The 22,343-nt window shown below is 41.9% G+C and overlaps 1 protein-coding gene across 3 annotated transcripts in view; it reads right to left on the bottom strand.

Moving 5' to 3' along the window:
- The window catches only part of LOC131091203 (transmembrane protein 132D-like), a 183,933-nt gene extending 183,118 nt beyond the window's left edge, over window positions 1-815 (bottom strand). For 2 of the 3 annotated variants that reach the window (XM_058037124.1, XM_058037125.1), the window contains exon 1: window positions 449-815. In XM_058037124.1, coding sequence (XP_057893107.1) covers window positions 449-527 — 79 coding nt within the window. In that variant the 5' untranslated portion in view covers window positions 528-815. The remainder of the gene's footprint in view (window positions 1-448) is intronic. The other variant, XM_058037127.1, reaches the window with a different exon arrangement.
- Between the last annotated feature and the right edge of the window lie 21,528 nt (window positions 816-22,343).

Below are 22,343 nucleotides of genomic sequence, written 5' to 3'. Positions count from 1 at the left end.
CCTGTTTCTTTGGTCCAGTAAAACACTGCCAGCCAGTCTGAGATACAGGAATTTTAATCTGAAAAATGGCACAGAAGGTAACGGTGGGGCAACCAAGTCCAATAGCCTGTACCTCTGGGGATTTCAGACTTCCATACCACAAACGCTTCATAATCCAAAGCAGAGCTATGCTCAGCAGCAGCATCTTCTACCCCACCAAAAGTACAGTAAGGAGGTAACAGATGCCTCAGGAAACTGCCAGACTGTTTGTCACGGTCAGCCAAGGAAAGATCCTTCCATTCAGGCTTTCCCATCGCATCCTCTGTGGTTTTGACTAGCACATGGCTTCCCCCAAGTCTTTCCGTCTTGAATCGTATCAGCACTCAAGGCACTACAGAGAGAGGGGAGAAGGGCTGGCTGTGCAAAATAAGGAACGAGATGCAGTGAAACAGAAGAGATTAAGACTTACCTTTGGAAAAAACTGCTGCCAGGCTCAAGAGGAGAGGCGACAACAGATGCCCCATATTGCTAATCCCGGAAGCACACATCCTACGGTTTGTGGAGCACTTAGGGATCAGTTTCACACACTTGGTAGTCAAAATCAAAACCGTTCAGCTGGAGAAGCTACATTTTCAGAAAAGGTCATCTGGAAAGCGCAAAAGGGATTTCCTTCGCAGAGAAGACTTACTTCTTTAGCGTTAACCCTCCCCCTTCCTCCCTCCTTTCTTCCAAACAGATGATGCTGTGGAAAAGCCCCCCTCTCCCGCAATAAATAAGGAGTCAGTTTGGGTTCGGATGCCGGCGCGGAGCCGCAGCCGCCCGAGGCGGGCGAGCAGCGCCGTGTCCGTGTCCGTGTCCGTGTCCGTGTCCGTGTCCGTGTCCGTGTCCGTGTCCGTGTCCGTGCCGGGCGCGGGCAGGGCCGGGCTCGGGGCAGCGCCCGCCGCGGGACGCGCTTCACACGGGCAGCGCCCGCATCGCGGGGAGCGGCGCGGCGGCTGCCGGGCGGCACCAAAGTTTTCCTTTAGGCGATGCCGATCCGCCTGCAATCATCCACACGCGCGGGGCTCGGCGGTGCGCGCTCTTTTTTCCTTTCGCTCTTTTTCAAGTTCTCAGTTTCCTCATTGACCTGTCTGACTCTCCGCGCGACAGGGACATCACCGGGAGGAGGTGACGGCGCTCGGGGCTGCCGGGGCCGGCGGCGGCGGCCGGCGCGCACCTCCCGCCCCCGCGGCCCGGCCCGCCCGCCCGCGCCGGCCCCGCCGCATCCCGGGGGCTGCTCGGGTACCGGCTGAGCCGCCGCCGCCGACAACAACAACGCGGCGCGGCCAAACAAATAAATAAATAACCGGGCCGAGCCAAGCCCCGCCTCACCCCCGGCGGCCCGGCAGCCCCAATCCCCGGGCAGCGGGGCGCGGAGCGGGGCGGAGCGGGGCGGGCCGGGGATGCGCGGACCGGCCCCTGCCCGGTTCCTGCCCGCTCCTCCCGGGCGCGGCGGGAGATGGCAGCGGCGCCGATCCCCGGGCTGGAACCCGGCTCATCCTCGGCGGGCAGGGCCGGGCACAGGGCAGGGCAGCGGCGGCTCGGGGAGCACGGGCAGGCAGAGCATCCCCAGCATCCCGAGGCGCTCCGGCAGCATCCCCGAGCGGCCCGGACGGACGGACGGACGGACGGACGCGCGCCCAAACACCCTTGGCATCCCTGCGGCTGCCAGCAGCGACGCGCTGGCATGAGCGTGCTGCTGCACGTGGCGAGCCTTGGGCTCCTTCCCTCGGCCCACTCTGCCGTGCTTTCAGCTCTCCCCAAGCCACTGCAACTGTCGTGAGCCAAATCAAGTGCGGTGCAGGCGGAATAGGGAAATAATGTGAGGAGCGTGTAATGGAATACTTCGTACATGCTGCAAAAACAGCAGCAAAACATTTGGTCTAAAATAATCTCCAAAAGCACTGGAGGAAAATAACTGACCTCAGGTTTTCCATTACAGAGGGTATCAATACTAACCCAAACATTTGGTCAAATTTAAAAATGAGATCTATATTACTCTTGGCAGAGAGAATTGCAGCAAAATGCAATTTACCAGAGCCAAAACAAAACAGAGCAAAGCAAAACAAAACAAGAAGTAGCTACAAGAATTTATAGTCATTTTCTTCCTTCGTGGAGTACATGTCTGGGAGCAATAAAAACATTTGTCTATATATCAACATCCACAACACTGAAGCTGTAAATAGTCTATCAAAATAAACTTTGCACACTTTCTGTTTGCCAACACTGAGAAGTACACGATTACCCATGCAGTGAGAAAAGGCTGCATTTTGTGTGGTGGTGTGAAGTCATTTTAGAGGTTCATGTCAGCTTTGGAAGGATTCCCAGCTCCTGAGAGGCTCCCCAGAGCAGAAATGAAGCACATCTCTAGAACTGGCATTGCACTGAAATGTACCAGCTCAGAATATCCCCCACCTGACAGAGGATAAAGAACTGTTATTGACAGATGTTGTGGCCAAACCTTGCGGTGTTGTACAACATAGGAGAATCGTTATTAAACAACACTCTATCCCAGATACAGCAGCCATGCTCTGGAGGAGGAAGTCAGTGTCCAGCTTCATTCAGGGTGGAATGTGCCAGGATAACAACCCAGTTAATCTGTGTTCTTGTAAAGAAGCTTCAAAAGAAGTCTTTGCAAAGTATGAAAAGTGCAAAGGAAGAGCTTTCTCTCCAGATACAGGTGTGGGCAGTTTAGTCACCAAAGTAATTTAAGAAAAAAAAGATACTGGAATAATAAGAAAACCAAACCAAGATTCTTTTCTTTTACTTCTACAGTTTCTGCCCCTATGCCTTTACATTGTTCTTTTGTGCACCATTTGGAGATGTTTTGTCCATTGGCTTTTTTAAGGCCTTGCAGTCATTCAATGAAGGAAGGGCAGAAGTCACTACAGAAATGCAGAGTGAGAGAGAGTTTTAATGCCAGCCATGTTATGTTTGAAAAATTAGCTTGTTTCCCTTCTCTTCATATTTTGCAACATCGTTGTTGAAACAATAGGCTTGGAAGAACTTACTTCATTTTTCAGCCCAAATATGAAAACTATGGAACCTAGGATCCTTCATCTAGGATGCTGCTACTCACTGAACAGACTGATTTTTTAATTTCATCTTGTGAGAGGGAAAAAAATTAATCTAAGCTGTTACTTTTCCTTAAGGTTTTTTAAAGTAATTCTGAAAGGTCACTAACTAATTATTAAATTGTATGCATCAATACTCTTCCCCTCCAGAGCACTCCACAGACCTTTTACTTTTAGTAGGTAGTAATGGACACTTAATATTTCATCAACAATCTTCTCTTCATCTTCCACTATCCTGTTATCCCCACAAACCAGATTTGGGTCTTGAGTCTCTCTCAAAACCAAGTGAATAAACTCTTGTCTTCAGTCCTTTCAGAGATGAACAAGTGCACCCATTTCTTGCCCTGCCCAGAAATAATCTCACGTTTGGTTTAGTGAGCATTTTACTGAAGTGCCAGCTGAAGGTCAGGCCACTGAAATTTGCCCCTGCAGAGTGGGTGTCCCAGTTCCAGTTTGTGCCCACGAGTGCAGGTGGCAGCACATCAGCTGTGCAAACTCTGTCCTGGCCAACGCTTCTGGGATGAAAACCTTTCCTGTGCTCTGCTCGTGGAAATCACAGCAATTCATATAACTCATAATGAGAGAACATCTTCCTGTTTCATTAGCAATATGTTATTTTGGCAAGAATGCCTCATCTCTTCTGGGTGATTAACACAACTAATTGTGAAGGAAGAACTGGCATTAGGAAAACATGAGAGAGTGGGGAGACCTGAAAACCCAAACCTAATGGAAAAGGGAGAAAACTGATTAATCCGCACCCAACAAGGTAATGAAAAGATCCATCCTCAACCTGAGACTTCTTGGTTCATCTGCAGTGTATTACGTCAACTTTATGTCATTAAAATTGCTAATTGTTCTGATCAGTTTATCAATTCCCATTTTTGTTTGAGGTTGGTTTATCTTAAGCAGCAATGTCCCCTCTTTGACAGGCTAAAAGCACAGGGCTGCCACAGTGACATGGCAAAGAGCTGCACAAGGGAAAAGTGGAGCCAGGTACCTGAGCAAAAATGTTCCTCTGCCCAGTATTTCACATCTAGAGAGACAGACAGATAGAAATAGATATCTCAATAAATAAGTCCATAGAGACAGATAAACAGACATGGAAATACAGAATATGCCTAGTGATCTGAAAGCAAACAATTCATTCCAAAAGCCAGTTGCATTTAAAACTCGTCTCTCAGTGCCCACAGACTGGAAAAACTGAGCATGTTATTGAGTCTTTTAACCTGAGCAGTTAGACATTTTTCTCCAAAAATATTTTTCACTTTCAATTAAACTCTGAGGGAAAAATCCTGGTTCTGCTGAAGTCAGTGCGTGCCTTGCCATTGATTTTTACAGAGACAGATTTTTACTCCTATTTTTTTCTCCTTTGCCTGGGATTGCACAAAGGGCATTGAAATGGATTATCTGGGTTTGCAACTGCACAACATTCAAAGAGAGGAACAATTAGAGTCAGAGATTCAGAAGATGAAAAGGCATCATCATGATCAGCTTGACCTCCCAGCAGTTTTATACAATTTCATGTGTTGTCTCCAAAACACTGAGCAGCGATGAGGCAGCAGGTGTACTGTGCCTGTCAGCTAGCCTGCACAGTGCAAGTTGTTCCATTGCTATTTCATGTTTCTATCCCTTATTTCCTCAGCGCATCTATCTGTGGTCTGTTGTCTGTTTGTGCAATGCAGAGTTTTGGGGGAAGTCACTTCCTTTGGGTACTCGTGTACCCCACATCTGGGCCAGCTGCGCCACAGCCACAGCTGTGATGCTCCCACAGAAATGCTCTGAAAATCAGAACAGCTTAATGGGAGATGCCACAAAGACCACACTGAGTCACACGCTTCAGTTGCCTCTTAATTTCTGCATCTTACGCTTTTTTGACATTAACCAGCACTTAGATTTTTGTTTCAGTGACAGCAGGATGAAGCATTAAATCTTTGTTAATTTGACTAAAACTAATTCTCATTCATTCACTCAAACCACATAGGGAAATAAAACATGAAATCACTTGATTTCCTTATAATGCCTCTGTTTATGAGAAAAGCAGAGTCGCTGAAAAATCTTGGCCAGGCTGAAAGCAAGATCTGTTTGACAGCCTGTATTTCTGCTGGCTGTGGCAGTGCCCCTTGAGTGCCATCTCCTAAATGATCAAACACCAGCCTCAGTGGGGAGCAGCGTTCCTACAGCTCGGCTCTGTGGTGCTGGCCTTGCTGTCAGTGCACAACGGCTGGAAAGGAGATGATGTCAGAATCTCCACTCTCCTTCACTTGTTTCCAATGAAAACTCAGAAATATCTCAGTTCCAAATGATTTCCTTTGTCATTCTAAAAGTGACATAGGGCCTTATCAACACAGCTAGGCTCTTATCAGCCAAATCAACAGCACTCTAATAGGCAAAGGTGTATCTAAGAGGGCTTTTTGATTTGAATTAATGAACTAATATATTAACCTGCTTCATCTGACAGTAGGATTTTAAAAGCTGCTGTGGCTGCAAGTTACTGCACTCATATCACAATAAATTCTAAGGACCAAATCACACAAGATGCAGAGGCCAGCTCAGAGAAAACTCAATAAATAAACAAACCAGTATGTGTGCACCTCAGGGAAAAGTCAGTATGAGAAGAAATATCTGTATGTTGTGAGAAAATGAACAGGTACAAAAGCACCCGTACCTGCCAAGTTACCACAGGCAGAGTGATCCAAGTGGCTGGAATGTCAGTGCTCACAGGCAGTGTCCAACTGGAAATCTGATAGCATTCCCAGGGGAGCAGCTGAAACGCATTGGTTTGTAGGAGCAGATAACGTGAAACAGCAGAACAGATGTTACCCTGCCTGACCTGAGATGTAACTAAAGACAAGTGGATGTGATGCAATCAAGGAAGGCAAAGCCCATTTAAAATTACTCTGGAGATATGAAAACCTCGCCTGCATGTACTGCCAGCTTCCTTCTCTGGAAAACCAAGAGATTCCTTAATTCATCATTTAGATCTTCATTTTCAATATGAAAAAATACTGAAATTACAACAATTCTATAAACAGGATTAAAAATGCAACTTTTATGCCAAACCAACTGACATGTTTTAGTAGAAGGGTCATTAAGCACACTAAATATAATCTGTAACACAATATTGTGAGTAGAAGTCCAATCTCCAGTGATTAGAATTGCTTTTTCTGAGAGCCAGTTGATGCTCTGTGCTCAACATCTCTTGGAAAGAAGGAGCCCAGTGCTGCACAAAGCTCGCAGGGAGAGCATTTTAGTGCCCCGGGCTGATTCCTGTGACCTGGATCCACAGGTCTGGAGTTTCCCGGCCCCCATGGAACACGAGTTTACAGCTGACCGTGGGTTAGGCTGAAATACATAAAGAGCACAGCCCAGGAATTTGGGGGGAACGAGAAACCCAAAAAGCCGGGGAATAAACACGTATGGTGCCGACGGGTGTGCACACGTTAGACCTTGGAGCAGCCGCCCGCCTGGCAGCACCAGTATTGCCGAAATTGCCAGGGAAATGGGCTGGCGGCTGCGCCACAAGCCAGCCTGGTCTGCCGCTGATGGAGTGCCAGTGACCCCTAGCGCCGCAGTGACTCGCCGAGCCTCCGGGCACCGTCCCGACACCAAAGCAGCACGTGTTTTCTCCGCAAAACGAGACAAGAGCTGGCATCTGAACTGAATGTGCATCATAAATGTATAAATAATAGTGAAACAAAGGGCACGAGGAAACAGTAAACCAAAGGTATTAGAGAAAAAAGCAAAACTTCAAGTTTTTAAACTTTTCCATTTCTTGATATCAAAGAAGAGTTAGCTGGGTCCCTTAAAACACACTGACTGTTCGTCTTCCTTAATATGGTTTCAGAAAGAATGGGATTACTTAACTTGCTGAATTATACAGGAAATATTTGTCTGGTTCCCATCTCAGATCTCTGTTGGCTACTAAAGAATTTTTGTTGCCGAAAATATTGGGTATGTTTTTCTGCAATAATTTGTCTGCATACGAAATTCTGTGTGTTTTAGGTCACACTGTGTATTCAGGGCTGGTCTATAAAGTGTAAGTCTAATCGATTTTTAATAGAGGATAAATGTTTGTAAGGTCTAATTAAATCTGTTATTTGCTTATAGGAAATACCCAACAGTAACGTGATTATTACATTTTTTACTATTATATCCATGTTGTAATGCTATTAGAGGTTAATAATTTATTGGTTCTTTATAAAATATTTATTAGTGGAAGATCCAGTGTAGCAAAATGAGTAGTTACATAGAACCAATAATACATAGTAGTTACATAGAGCCAAATTCAAACCTACTGTAGAAGACAATGAACCTTTAACCTCCAAATCCAGATTTTCTAACTCCATTGCAGAATGATAAGAGATAGGAACATCAAACACATCAGGAGGAAAGATTTGCAATACAGAAACATGTAAGATTTAAACGTAATTTCCATAAAGACATTTTAAATTAAACAGTTCCTCTTTTTGCCTTCTTCTGTGGTTTTTTGGTGGTTTGGGGGGTGTTTAAGCTGTCTAGTATAGCCATAGTCCTCTTCCTCCCTTACATTGCAAATACCAGAGGCAACCAGGGCAAGCAGGTTCCACAGAAGGTCTTAAAGGACTCACAGGGACACTTGTGTGTAAGTTTAATATCTGTACCTGCCCTCTCCAAAGTGTCAGTCAGCGCTGAAGGGCTGAAAGCCACTGAAAGCAATTAAAGTGTCTGCAAACTGATTACTGAACTAAGCTCCTGAGGTCTGTTCAGTTCCCCTCATTCTCCAGGGATCTTAGCCACTGGTTTTGACACAGAAAATGCTTGATCAGCAATGGGGAATGAACAGGAGGAAGAAGAATTCATGACATGTATAATGCACATATTTACTTTTCAAGATTTCCTCAAAGCAGGCAGAAATTGCATGCAGTTCAACTCCAGTCACACTGAAATTGTTGCCTTTTTTTCCAAAGGCCTCATTCTTATCACAGATGGGAGAGCATATGGTAGGAAGCCCTTACACTATATTGCAAACAGCTTCCACACTATAGTAGATTTCATATTGAAACTGCAGTGTCAGTAAACGGGAGGAAGCAACGGAAGATATCCAGAATATTTTAACCTTCTCACTATAAACATTGGCTGTCCTTGCAGTTGGAGCTACTGGAGAAGAAATTGGGGAGGGGAAAATTACACGAGCTTTGTGAATGTGTGACAAAAAAACCCCCAAACCAACAACTCTGAGAACAAGATCCTGTGCAAAAGAAACAAATTTGCATGCAAAATTGGGAAGCTGAGGGATTAGAACCAGCAATGAATGTACAGTAGCAAAGCTGGAAGAAAAATAAATTGAGAGAATAAGATGGTTCGGGAATTTAAGAAGAAGATTGATTTTTTTTTTTTTTCTTTTTATGGATTAACTTTAAACCAGGGTTACCAGGAACTACCTATGATGCTTAACACTCCACTGAAGGGAGCTGCTGGCCTTTGGTCCCACAGCACTGCTGTTGTAATTACCTGTCCCCAAGCCACAGAAGAGGCACTAGTTTGTTGGCTGTTACGTTTGTTTTGTGAATAAAAGCTAGCCAGCAAAACCAAGAGCCCACTGAAAGCCACGTGGAGGAGATGAAATTTTGGATTTCTCTTTCAGTTTCTCCCAGGAAAGCGGAATGTAAATGTAAATGCACGGCCCTGAGTTCAGGGTGCATGCAGTGTGACACAGGAGTGAGTCCTGCACGGGGGCTGCCAGGAGCAGTCACAGCTCACAATTCTGCAGCCACCAGAACACACATTAATGCCACCCCACAACACCAGGGAAGGAGCTCAGCCTCTGTCCTCTCAAACAGCCTGGTTGCATCCTTCCCCAGGACAAAAACATCACCTAGGATGAAGGTCTGTCCCAGAGACACCTTTTCCTATATAAGCACAAAGTCCCCAAATAATCAATTACACATCAATCCATAGATATCTCATTGGAAGCAGTTTGTTGTTTGTAAGGAGAGGCCTTCCCACAGCAACCTTCAGCTGCAGTGCGTTAGAGAGAATGCACAGGAGAACAGGAACAAAGAAGTTAGCTGATGGTTTCTATGAGGGAATTCTTTCAATACTTGGTTTTAAGCACTTCACCCAATTCTCATCTAACTCATATTGGTACATATCATTATGACATGATTAACTTCAAAAGTCTGGCTTGTGCTTTGCACAAGGAGAAAAATGCAACCTCTTACATCTTTGGATGAGCATCAAAAGACTTTATTTGGCCCAGAGAATTGCCAAAAAAGAGAGCTGCTGTTAATTGATCATCTTAAGTTTTTAAGAATACCTATGGGTAGATCTTGTCACAGAGTTTGTTTTCAAGGATCTCCAAAAATAAGCAAGGATTATCCCAGGATTAGAGCAAATGCAATCTTTATCTCGAAATCACATAAATCTAGATTTAACATTGAATTACATAACTGGCAATGTGCAGTAAACATTGAGATCTCGCCCGAGCAGGTCTGGGATGATCTTCAATGGCAATGCAAAATCACATTTTTCCATAAGGGGTCCCTGTCAGGGGTATGACACTGTAGTGACACTTGAACCTAGTGGTGAAGACATTCACCTGAGAGCTAACAGGGAGTGATTCCCAGTTCAGTTTTATATTCAACACTCACCAGAATTACACAAGCAGGATTCTCAACTTGTCCAAACACTCCAGGACACTTCAGCTCTATTTTATCTCCTTCCAGACCCAAGTACTTTTCAGTCTTTGTTGTGCTAGGACTCATCTTCAAGAGGAAAAGCAGCACGTGGGTATCAGACCCCTCAAAGCTCAGCAAACTCAGACTTTTTATGGAGTCTGAGCCACAAAATCTGTCTGGGAAAACCCAGGAAATGCTTTTCTATCCCCCAGAATTCTGTTTCACCCACAAAGTTAACAGTGACTGCACATTGCTGGCACACTGCTCACTTTCTATAATGCAGATGATCTTCTTGCTCATGGGCATCATGAAAGCTTCACTTTCTTTCCTAGAAGAAACCTAAGCTTTGGGTGTGCTTTTTGCATTTATTTAAGGATTAGGGAGTTACTCTGCAGCACTGAGACCTCCTAACTCTGGTTGGAAGGTTAAAAACTGGAGCTCTCTTCTGTGATGAACGTCAGGAGATAGAGCTGGTTACAACAGGTCAGGAGGACTTTCCATGCACAGCTGATCGTCAGTGGGAGTCTGTGATCTGGCACTTATTGATCAGACAGCAAATTAAACCCTCAATTTTGTTCAGCATCATTTCAAGGTTTTTTTCTCCAGCACCCTTACAAGTTGTTTTGTACCCAGAAAATTAAAGTGACAATTGCCAGGTTAGTGACACCATTATAGAATGAGTAATTCAGCAGTGCATGTTGAGGTGATTTAATTAAACAGTATCAATTAATATCATGGAATTGATGCAATTCAGATTATTTTACCTGAAGTGCTGATCTATAGGAATGAACACAATTTTTGTTTGCTTTCTGTACTGCTGAGAATCTCAGTCATGGAGTCCAAGGCAAGTGCAGCCTTGCTTATTTGACTGTTTATATAAAGTAATAGCTATTCTGTCACTACCTCATTTTTTTAAGTTTACAGAGCCTACCAATCCTTTCCCAGTACCCATTTCATGTGTGGAAATAAAGCTCTCTTCCTGGAACATTATCGCCCGCTTTTAATAGCCACATTTAATCTTTGTTTAACTAGAAGTATTCCAGAAAAATTTACAAGTACTTGTCAGAAAACATTGGGGGATCTTGTTACATTATTAGAGTTTTATATTGATTAAACACATGGCCTGTAAAAGGTGCAATAAACCAGCTGTCATGATGAAATGGAGCTCACAAGGTAAGCTACATGCTTCTGCAATTCTTATTTTGTTTAAGAGCAGCTGATTTCATTTTCGCGTATTTGTTGTTCTCTCTCTGTGAGCTTGGCACAACATTTGAACTGAAGGATGTGCTGAGGTGCTGTTGTAACTCTGCTGCTGCAGGACAGGAGGAGTCACTGTGCTCAGCCAGAATTACAGCTGGGAGACCAGGACTGGGGGAAACATCCCTGCATTCCATTTTAGAGCACTACAGGGTAGTTTGGATTGAGCTAAACTTTGCAAATGGTCTGGTCAGGGAAAAGTGATTTCTCTCTAACGTCCTGGTAGTTAATGACAGAAAAGAAAGCCATGCACTTCTCAGCAAAGGGGTTATTGGCTATGCAAAAATGCAGCAAAGCAAACAGTTAATAAACACATCCATTCCAGCCAGTGGTAACGATGACAGTGAAGAAATTATTTGCTATTTAAGAAGGACACAAACAACGCACTCTACACACACTAAGGAGCGAAGCTATTCAATTAAATGCGCCATTAATAAGTAAATTATTTGCCTGTGTTAGATAAACAACAGTTGCATTATGGGAATTAACAACCTTCATATTAGCCAAAGGAAAAATAATTTTAATCCCAGTCTCTGCAAGAAAGTTCTTTTAGAGGAAAGATGATGGCATGAGAGGTGTCTCAATTCCTGTTTTGTAGAGTTATGTGGTGAAGTACAACACACTGGCAAAAGAAGGGAAATACACCGAATTTTCCAAGCTGAATTGAACTCTATAATGACAAAGAGGCTCTAGCTCATTTATTTCATCTAAGGGGTGCAGCCTCATTTTCTAAAATAGTTGTTTCTTTTCCCTTAACACCACAAATTCCTCAATAGAATCAGTTGTGGAAACAAAACTAGACGGCTTTTCAATGGGGTTTTCTTCTGTGTTTAGAAAATACTCCAAGCTTCTATAATTGCCAGTGCCTTAAAAAACCAACCCAATAAAAAATCCAAACTGTTAGAGGGTTCTTACAATACAATACCATGTTCCTTCCTTAAAAATAAAGGAAAAACCCCAAAACCATTATTTATCCAGTATGGAGGGTTTTGCCTTTTAAAATGTAACAATACATTCCCACCTTATGCGAAATATCATGGCAGGTGGATGTACATCCCTTCTCCTGCAAGATGGGCTAGATGTGTCTTTTTCATGGAAAGTTTCATTGGGTATAAACAGGAGTTACAACACAACTGCTCAGCATCCTACTCTGTCTATATTTTTGAAATGCAGCTGTGCTTTTTAAAAAAATGTAGACTGCAACAGTTTATTGTCATTAAGTTCTCTTTCCAAGCCCAGGACAAGGAATTTTGAATTTTAAATCTGGATACTTTCATTCCAGTGAGCATTTGCCAAGTCTTTTCCATATGCCTAGGATGACAAAAAAGGCTTGGGGCAGACTGGGGGTGTTTTCCTTCCCCTTCAGCTGCTCCTCCCAGAGCTGCCCCCTCTGCCTTATTGCACCCTTTGTTTCTTCATTAACTCCATCCAGTGACCCCTGGAGTGCTGCAAAAGCTGATCACCTCTTTCCTAATTGAATCAAAGTGCAGCGTGCTGCACACAGACTTGGACACATCTTTGATCCTTCCCAAACAAAGGCACTTCCAGCACTCCAGGATTAGCTCTGTGTAAGACTAAAAGTACAACTTTGATTGTCTGCTCCATGGTTGATGGGAGCAAGAGTTCCAAGCCAGTGCTGTTGGGAAAGGCTACAACAAATGTATTATTCCTTGCCAAGGCCTTTCCCTCTGGCATTAGGTATCTACAAGAATCCTCCTATCACAGATATTTTGTTCTTTTTTTTAAGATAAAAAGCCTAATATGTCAACAGCACCCCTATCCCTTAGCACTTAGAAGAGTAGTTTAAATCTCATGATTTCATGTGTCTGTGAAGACCTGCTCTAAAACAAACCTTCCATTCATTTAGAAATCTGAGGGATATTTAACTTTAGTGAAAGAATGAGTTTCAAAGAAATTGAAATGTACATGAGAGAATGCACAAAAATCAGTCTCTTAATAAATAACCCACCCTGACAACTGCTTATGATCAGTCATGCTCAGGAACTGATTGTTATTTCAGGATTACACACAAATGGCCAGGGATAGAATCTGGTCATAGAAAATATCCTGTTGCACTTCTTTGAGATAGTGATCTTAAAAAGAGAGCAGTAAATGGAAGCAGATTTTGGCCTGTAGCACATTCTTGCATGCAGACATTACTGCTTAGGATGAGCTGCTCCACTAAAGGATGAAAATGAATTTGCTTAACAGAACTGGAAACGATACAGTGTGCATAAATAGCTATTTATAGATTCTAATTCCTTTTCAAGTAGTTTGGTGGCATTTTTAATTTACAGAAGCTATAACATTGACTGTAAATAGAAATAAGAGCAATGTTGTTATCAGAGCAAGCCTGCCTGGCCTGTAACTCACTTGCACATTCTCTCATGGCTCTGCAGAGAATGAAGCATTTCTTTTCCAGGTATCTATTTTGAATTCTTTATCCTCACTATACTTGGCAGAAAAACCAAGAGAACAGAACAGAGAAAGGTCCTGGAGGGTTGCAGTTAATCCAAATATGAGGGGGATTAGTTTTGTTATTTATTGCATTGTTATTGCATTAATTGAACTTTGTAAAGTTAGGACAGAAATAATTATTTCTGCTGCAGACCTTTTGTCTTCTAAATATTATAGAAACAAAAATGAAAAATTATTTAATGTGGTAGATTGTAGACATTTTCTTTGAGTGAAGAATTTGAAGTTTGTATGTTTCGATATAGATGGCACTGGTAAATTTGCAGTGAATCCTGTACCATGTGAAAAAGTTGGGGCTCTAATGAATTTATTTCTTTGATTTCATAGAACTCATGTTTCTTAAGTTAAATGGAACATCATCTGCAAAAATTGTCCTGCAACAGCTATTGGCTGTAGAGTCATGTTTCACTGTGCTCCTCTGTTTGTCATAAATAACTGAAGCATTGACTTTCATCTGCAGTAGCTGTAATTGGACTGAAATTTAGCCATTTTCTGCACAGCTTGTAGAAGAATTTGCTAACAGTCTGACAAACTGAGTAAGAGATTTTTTGTGACACTGTCATCTCCATACAATCCATTTCTTTTTAAGTATTTAAAAGTATTTTGATAGTAGAGATCCTTTGTTTGGGCTAAATGCTGTAACTTACTGCAGCTACCATTCCTTTTGCACAACATGTATATCAGAGAGAAAACACAAAGATGACTTTTGCAGCCTTATATTTACAGTTTTCAGAACTGTAATTATAATTAATTTTTACCTTGAGGCAGTACTGATATAATAAAATGGCTCTCACAGAATAACCTTATTTGTTACATGAAAATTCAGTACAATCAAGAAACCAAAATCCCTGGTGATAAGCAAAGCTTGGTTGCTGTTTTTCAAGCAGCATACATGGGAAGAGGAACAGTCAAAGTCCATCCTTCCTGGTAAAAACCATAGCTTGCAACTGGCAAAAGAAATCTGAAGAATAACCAGGACCTGTACAGCTCTTCTGAGCTGCATGTAGCTGCTACCAGGGGGAAGATAATCCATCACGATAAAAAACAACCATCCATTTTAAACTTGCTTGGCAATGAGGATCTTCTTATTTGCATAATGATGGTTATTTGAATATGATGAGAATTTGCCTGAGCGAGACTCAAGCTCAAACACATTCAAATGTGATAGAGTCTGTACAATTTTCTCAAGGATTGCAATTTAATACTATTTATCTAATGAAAGAAAAATAAATATTGGCTGTAACATCCCATTATGCTTGAGAGCCGGTTTTAAATTACACTTGAATAAAGTAACTGAATGTGGGTTGTTCACATTTCCTCAGGGATCAGTAACACTTCCCAAAATGGTGAGAAATATCCTCCTTCTCCAAGTAGCCTCCATCTCAATGAGAGACCTGCAGAGATAACACTGACAAAGTGGGGCCTGTTGCACCTCCAGCATTCCCATGAACAGCACTGCACCAGGGTGGAATGGTACCAAGGAATCAGAAAGCCAAGTTTCAGGGGAAATAATACTCAGAGTATTTAAAGACTGGCAAATAATCATTGACAATATTTATACTAGAAACTACACAGACATTTTATCAGAGAGAACCATTGCTCATTTTAACCGCTTCATAAGGAAACCGTGGCTGGGACATCGTTTGGTATGTTCAAAGTGTTCCTTCAGCTCTCAGAGATGACCAGAAGGGAGAAGTTCCTGTCACTTTTATGTGTATTCATAGGTGATTGTGAAAAAAGATCTGTCCATAGAGAGGGAAATGACACCACAGTTACAATTTGTATCTACATTTTGCACTTCATCTGACACAGACATTGTGACAGCCTCTATTACAGGACTCTGATTTTATTTCTGAGCACTCTGAAAACTGTGGTGAGTTACGGTTCCAAATGAGAACTTCGCCATTCACACTCCATAAAAAGCACAAAATTTTTTTGCTATTTTATTGTAGGAAAACCTCCACATTTTCACAGGATATCAGATGCCATCTCTAGAAGAAATAAAAGACTTCTGATGTTTTCAAGAACAAATGCAATGGGAAGCCCAGCCATGAATGGTGATGAATGTGCAGTCACCCTGCAATACATTTTTACCTATGGAAAGTCACCAATGCTGGCCAGCCCCTGGCGCTTGGCAATTCCAGATGTCAGTGATTTTAGCAAGGATGCAGTTTTCTGACTGCAGAGCCATAGATTTGTCTTGCCAAACCTGAAATAGCCCACGACTGGATTCTGTGCTGCAGATGCTGTGGATAATTAACCAGCAAATTCAGCCATGTGAGAGAGATTATTTTATTTGTGTCTTCAAAGGCATAAGAAAAAATCATGCCTAAGCTTAGTTCAAAGCCAGTCCTCCTCCTGTTAAAGTCTATGGGATTCTTTGCTGCTGAAGTTAACCTAAAATGACTTAATTGTTCTAATTACGTCTTGAACAAGACTGTCAAAAAAGCTCTGCTCTTGTAAAACAAAGAGTGTTCTTGAGGAACAATTGAACTACCTGAAACTGTGATCTCGAGAAGCTAGTAATGCATCTCTAAACCAGAAAAGGACGCAAGCTGGTGTTTTTATTGCAATTCAAATAAAGTATCTTTTATAAAATTAGGCTAATTCACTTAGTGAATCACGGATTTTTTTACAGTTTGTTTTGGGGTTTTTTGTGATGGCTTGCTCATCTCCATCTGAGCTTCACAGACTTCCACTACCATCTTCCACTGTGAATCTGCTACGTAACAGAAACATCTCCAGCTCTGCTTAAACCCCCCAAAATTTTAATGGAGAGTTGCCACCTATGTCAGCATGTCCTGATGGAGGCTGCCTCCTGGCACACCTAGATGTCTCTGCAGCAAACCGTCTCAAAAGGGTTCTCACTTCAGTCCTGTTGCCACAACTTCTGGCTCCTGCCCTCAAAGCTACTTTTGTGTTAACCCAAGGCATCAAGACCAGCAAGCAGGTCATTAATAGAGACAATTACAAATTTACCACTCTTCTAAGTGGGGAAGAAAATGCTTTCCAGTCTGGAGCTTGAGTGACATTGTAAACCAATATCAACATGTTTTTAGATTTTTCTTTAGAATGTCCCACAAAAATACTTGCTTGCTTCCCAGACAGAAAAATATTTTGATATTTGAAATTTTAAGGCATTGACAGTAGTGAGGAAGTGATCACAGCAACATTCCTATATAACGAAGCCAAGTGTATCAGTTTGACTCTCTAGGGTTATTATTCACTGAAGCAGCTATAGATATAAAAATACCAGGCATTTTGTGGTAGCTTTTCCTTTCCTCACACTGGTTATTTTTGCACTGGGAATGCAGAATATTGGTGGCAATTTATATGCTAATGACTAAAGTGGTATATAAATTGTGTAACTGCATATTAATGAAGAATGAGGAGATGTAAGTTATGATGCCTTTATGCAGTGCACACAGAAGCATTTTCTCATCAACTCTTGATATTTAGTTCTTGAACTGGTCTCTAAATCAAAATTCCCACAAGTTGAGTAGAAGTCAAGGAAACTGTGGAAGCAAGACCAGTGTGAACTTAAACTGAACGGAGTTCTTGATGACTAAAACCTGACTAGAAATGCTTATTAGAAAAAATATTAGGAGATGGCCTCAGCCTCAGAATTAGCAAATCAGATCTCAGGCCTAATTCTTTTTAAGCTGGAGTTGCTGATAACAATTTACTGCTTCTTTGTTCAGTTGTTCAGTGTGTGCTTGCTGAACAGTTAAAAAAGTAATTTCCTCCCTAATCTTGGTATCAAAATATTCACTGAAAAGAATAACTAGAAATATTGCTCAGGCCATGTCTTTGATTATTATTTGCATTAATACAGGGTCTAGACTTGGTGCTGCTCAGTTCCACTGCCAGTATTAATACACAGCTCAATGTCCCTTTCACTTATTCACACAATGCATCTGCAAACATCCTGCAGAAAAATATTTCGGGTCTGTCTCTGAGGGCAACACCCAAATCACACATCTGTGATAATTCAGGCCTAAGCTGCAGTGTCCTGCAGAGACAATAGTTCTGCACACGCTGGATGCCCTTCCTGGGGTAACTGAAATCCCCAGGTCTCATGATTTTGTTTTTACGGTTGAATTAAGCAGAACTGATTCAGTCATGTCTCATAGGCAGAAATGTGATGACAACTTGAGCATTTTGCTGTTGAGCTAGTGGGGTTTATTCACATGGCACTATTTTAAGGTAGCTCATCCATTATACAAGGAAAACATAAATATTTTATTCATATTAAGTAATTTTTAGGGCCTGGTTGAGGTTCTGGTATCCCAGAATCCGTTAAGGTAACTGGGTGGAATTACTTGTCCTCCTGGTGCCACATAATAAATATCTGAGCATCCTTTCCCAAGCATTTCCTGCACTCAGAGAGCTGCTGCCTTTGCTGTCAGTCACCCTTTTGGCACTCATTTACCAAAAATCCAGCCCAGATGTCAGCACACAGAGCGAAATTCTGCTGAGCTCCAGCAGCCAGCCCTGCTCTCCTCTGCTGATAGCAAAACCTGCACTAGAGCACACACATGGCTGCAGTTATTGCCCTGGGGTACTGAAAGCACGTGGCTTCAGACTGCGCCAAATAAAGGGAAGGCTCCAGCACTTTGACTGAGCTGAATTTTTTAAAAAGCCTATAGGGAAACTCTTTTTTTGGAAAAGTAATATGATAATAATTTGCTTTGAAAAGTTCTAGGTTAGTCTGGGGAGATGGTGGCTGGTTAGGATATAAAAGATAAAACAAAAAATAACTTTTTTTCTCCTGTTGTTTTCCCAATTAATTCAACACATGGATAAACCCTTTGTTGACATCTGTTATGAATTCATCTCAAGGATTTACTGTATATTAAAATTATAAAGATAAAGAAGCTGGTTAATATATCTGCCTTCTGCAAGGTAAGACATACAGGTCATTGCTGGCAGATATGCTTGTGGTGCTCTAGGGCTGGACCCTTTGGAGAGTGCCATGTGGCCTCCCAGGACAACAATTCCAGGGCATTGTCCCTACTGCCATGTCGGTCACCAGAAGAAGACACTGAGGTTCTTTGCAGCAGTTTGCTTCCATTTTATCTTTCTCTGTGCCAATGATTTCAGTACATACTGTGTAAATTTATTTTTTTAATTGATGTTTGCTGGAAGTTTGATTAATTGAGGTAAGAGATGAAGCAATGTTTTCACCTTTGTTTTTTTTAATGTTTGGAGAAATCGATCAAGCTCTGAGTTTATAGCTCCACTCTAAGCAGGACTATCACACTGGTAAATCAGCACAGCTTCGTTAATTGTAGGACACAATTCCAACTGGTACAGCAGGAATGGGGAATATTTCTGTTCCATTCAGCTCTAAAAGCAGATTGTAACTCACATTTGTGCCCAGCTCTGCTCTGGTTGCTCAGCCTGTTGTTCCTTCCATCCCAAAGCCCAGGAAGGTGTGGAGGAAGAGCAGGAGCACGAAGTGGAAGGTGTGCAGGGAAGGCTGAAGGGAGCTCAGACAGAGCACAGCTAATCCAGGAGCAGAGCTGGGTGCTGGGGGACACTGCTGCAGGCCTTGGGCAGCTCCTGCAGCCAGCAGAACCACAGAAGTGAAGGAAACATCTTTGGCCAATAAATACATCCTAATTTTGCAAGGTTTGTTCAGCTCACTTCAATTATCCTGTCTTTGAAACAGTTCTTCTCTGCAAAATTATTAGGTAACTTCTCTGAAGGACCAGTTCCTTCACCTTCGCACAAAAAAAAAGGAAAATTGAAATAGGCTTTTTAGGAAAAGCAAGAGTTTTAACAGCAGCCATCATGAGCCACTAATCTGAATCAAAACAGCATGCTGCTGTCAATCTGATAATGGAGGAAGCCTTACGGGATATTGCAGTGATTATTTTTTTGTCAGGTAAGTGCTTCAGGTAGCAAAACAACAACAACAGATAAGTGTTGAATACTTTTCATTTGATTTAACATGAAAAGATCACTTCAACCAAAAAGCTGCAGAAAGCAGATGACTCCCCCTTCGTGATGGCAAAGTAACAAAAGCCTGGGAAGGAGGCTGGGCTGCAAGGCAAAAGTGCACGCTAGGGCTGATTTAACTGTCATCTAATAAATTCCAGATAATTTTGCATCAGTACCTCCTGGACAAATTACAGTATAATCTACATCAATCATGTGAACTTAAAAAAAGGGATAAAGCTGGAGTTCCACAGCCTTTAACTGCATTACTTTCAAACATACATCTATGCATGGACACTGAGAATAACAATCTCTGCTCAATTCCATGTGGATATAAAAGTGAACTGAAGGACTGGGTTTGTGTAAGCAGTATATGAACAATTAGTCTTCCCTCTTTTAATGTTATTTTCTTTTTTTTTTCAAATACAGACCGTGGACATCACCACAAATACGTTTATTACTCCATATTCATACTCCAATATGCAATATTTTTCACTTGAAGAACCTACACATTCATTCAGGCTAAGACATGCAAAAAGCCTTTATGGGGTAGAAGAAAAAAACAGAGGCATGAAAGAAAGAATAGTAATAAAAACCACATTGCTACATTTTCTAGCTCATTAGAAGAAAAAATTCCAAATACAAAACTGTATTTTACACACGCTCAACTTCAGTCTTACAGAAAATCATAGATTAGCAACACAAATGAAGCATGGATTTGATTTTTTATATTGTTACCTCATCAATTCCTAAATTAAGCCTTGATAGAGTCCCTTTAATAAACCTGATCATTTGAACTTATCTTGTAAAAGCAAAGAGTGAAAAAACCAATGTTCTCCTATGAAATTTTTATTCACAGAAAAAAGTAGTAGATTAGGCTTCAAATTTCATTTCATGTCTATCCTCTGGGACAGAAGTAATTGTGAAAATATTTACTCATATGAATATTCCTGCTGAATTTAATGCCTAAAATTAACTCAGATGTTTTCAACATGATGGTTTTCATTGGGATGTAAATGTATGCAAGTAAACAAAGATGCACTTTGTTCCTGTCTCAAGCAGCAGCCCTTTGCATGGAAATAGGCTGGAGCATTAACCAGAAAATGAAAGGGATGAGGGGAGGTGTGCCACACTTCCTGATGAGCCCAGGAGATTTTCTAAAGCCAATGAACTGAAAGACTTCCAGACAAATTGACTAAAATCTTAACTGCTTATTCAATTATGGATAACTGAGAGTGTGCAGCAAACACTCAGGAGTTTCAGTGCATTTGAAGTTATTACCTTTAATTATGCCTCAGAAGTCTATTCCAGTACAATGAATTTCTGGGGAAAAAATATTCCAAATCTATCTCCCAATACAAAAGCAGTTTGATCAACAGTTGTGCTGGGGAGGATTTGCTCCTTTTTGAAAGTGTGTGCTTGGTATTTTTGGAAGAAAAATTATTAGCAAAACAGTTCATTTTAATAGTAAAATAGTTCAGTTTAAGGGTGTGGGAAAAGTCTGTGACTCTGCCAGGAGTTAAATTCTTATCTTTTTCTTTGTGATGCAAGATCTGCCTCAGTCAACAGTTACACTGCTAAATAGTAGCTTGCTGAAAGAAAACCGATTTCCCATAGGTTTTTGGAGCAGAAATCAGATAAATCTAATTCCTTCTGTCAGAAGAATACATCATGGATTTCTAGGGATCAGCACCACTGTGGCTGAGAAGAGGAGGTAATAATTCTTTCAGAAATGAGGTAGTGACAGAGTGAGGTGCAATGGTTTTAAACTGAAAGAGGGAAGATTTAGATCAGATATTAGGAAGAAACCCTTCCCTGGGAGGGTGGGCAGCCCTGGCACAGGTGCCCAGAGCAGCTGTGGCTGCCCCTGGATCCCTGCAGTGCCCAAGGCCAGGCTGGACAGGGCTGGGAGCACCTGGGACAGTGGGAGGTGTCCCTGCCATGGCAGGGGTGGCCCTGGATGGGATTTAAGATCCCTTCCAACCCAAACCATTCTTTGCATCTGTGATAAATGTCATGGTACCTCTTCCCAGCCAAGGCTCTTCCACCTTCCTTCACATGTAACTGCACTGCTGGTTAGAAATCAACGTCAGCTGTGTGTGTGATATTTGAAATTAATGCTGACTTCAACAAAACCACTGAAATGAAAAGGAGGATGGCAGACAAAAAATTCAGGGATGGGACAGAGTGTTCTGTTAGTAAGCAAACTAACAGAAGAAAAGGCCAAGAGGAAACAAATGCTTACAGCCAGCTCTCTCACCTTCCTTCAGCCTTTGCAGGGTTTGTTTGAGAGGCCAGCAGTGCCACAGATGTGACACAGATGTGACATTCCTGATCTCTGTGTACCAAGCATCAGTGCTGGTGTGCACTTTCAGCCTCAGTCACCTCAGCACAAGGCATCAGCTCCCCTTGTTTCATCAGGTTTGTTGTGATAAAGTTGGATCCTCTACAGACTTCCTCATAAATTTACAATAAATTACAGTTTGTATTACAAAATCTACCATAGATAAATCTACCACAATATAACAAGAAAACAAAAGGTCTAGCCTAATATAAGCGAAATTCTTGTGTGGCCTGTGTTATTTCACGGTCTGTTAAACAGGTAAGTGAAATATACATTTAGGTTGTGCTATGGCTATTCTTTAGCACACAGGTCCAACAGCAAATAGAAACAACTCTACAAAATCAGAATGGGGATAAAGCTGATAAATACTGATACTCAGTACAATGCTGGTTTTGAGGGACATGCCTCAAACAGAACCCACGGTCAGTTCAAACCCCAATGCAAGTACACCCATACATATGCAGAAGGAGTCCAGGCATTTTCTCAGCATTGTTGAGAGCAGCTGTTTCTGGCAGCCTGGTGTAGTTTTCCTTCTCTACAAAGCCTGCTCACTGTTCTGAGCTCTGCTCCTTGCCC

The sequence above is a fragment of the Melospiza georgiana genome, chromosome 18, assembly GCF_028018845.1.
Source record: "Melospiza georgiana isolate bMelGeo1 chromosome 18, bMelGeo1.pri, whole genome shotgun sequence".
NCBI classification, from domain to species: Eukaryota; Metazoa; Chordata; class Aves; order Passeriformes; family Passerellidae; genus Melospiza; species Melospiza georgiana.
The sequence above is the reverse complement of the archived record's forward strand: the minus strand, read 5'-3'. Positions and strand labels throughout refer to the sequence as shown.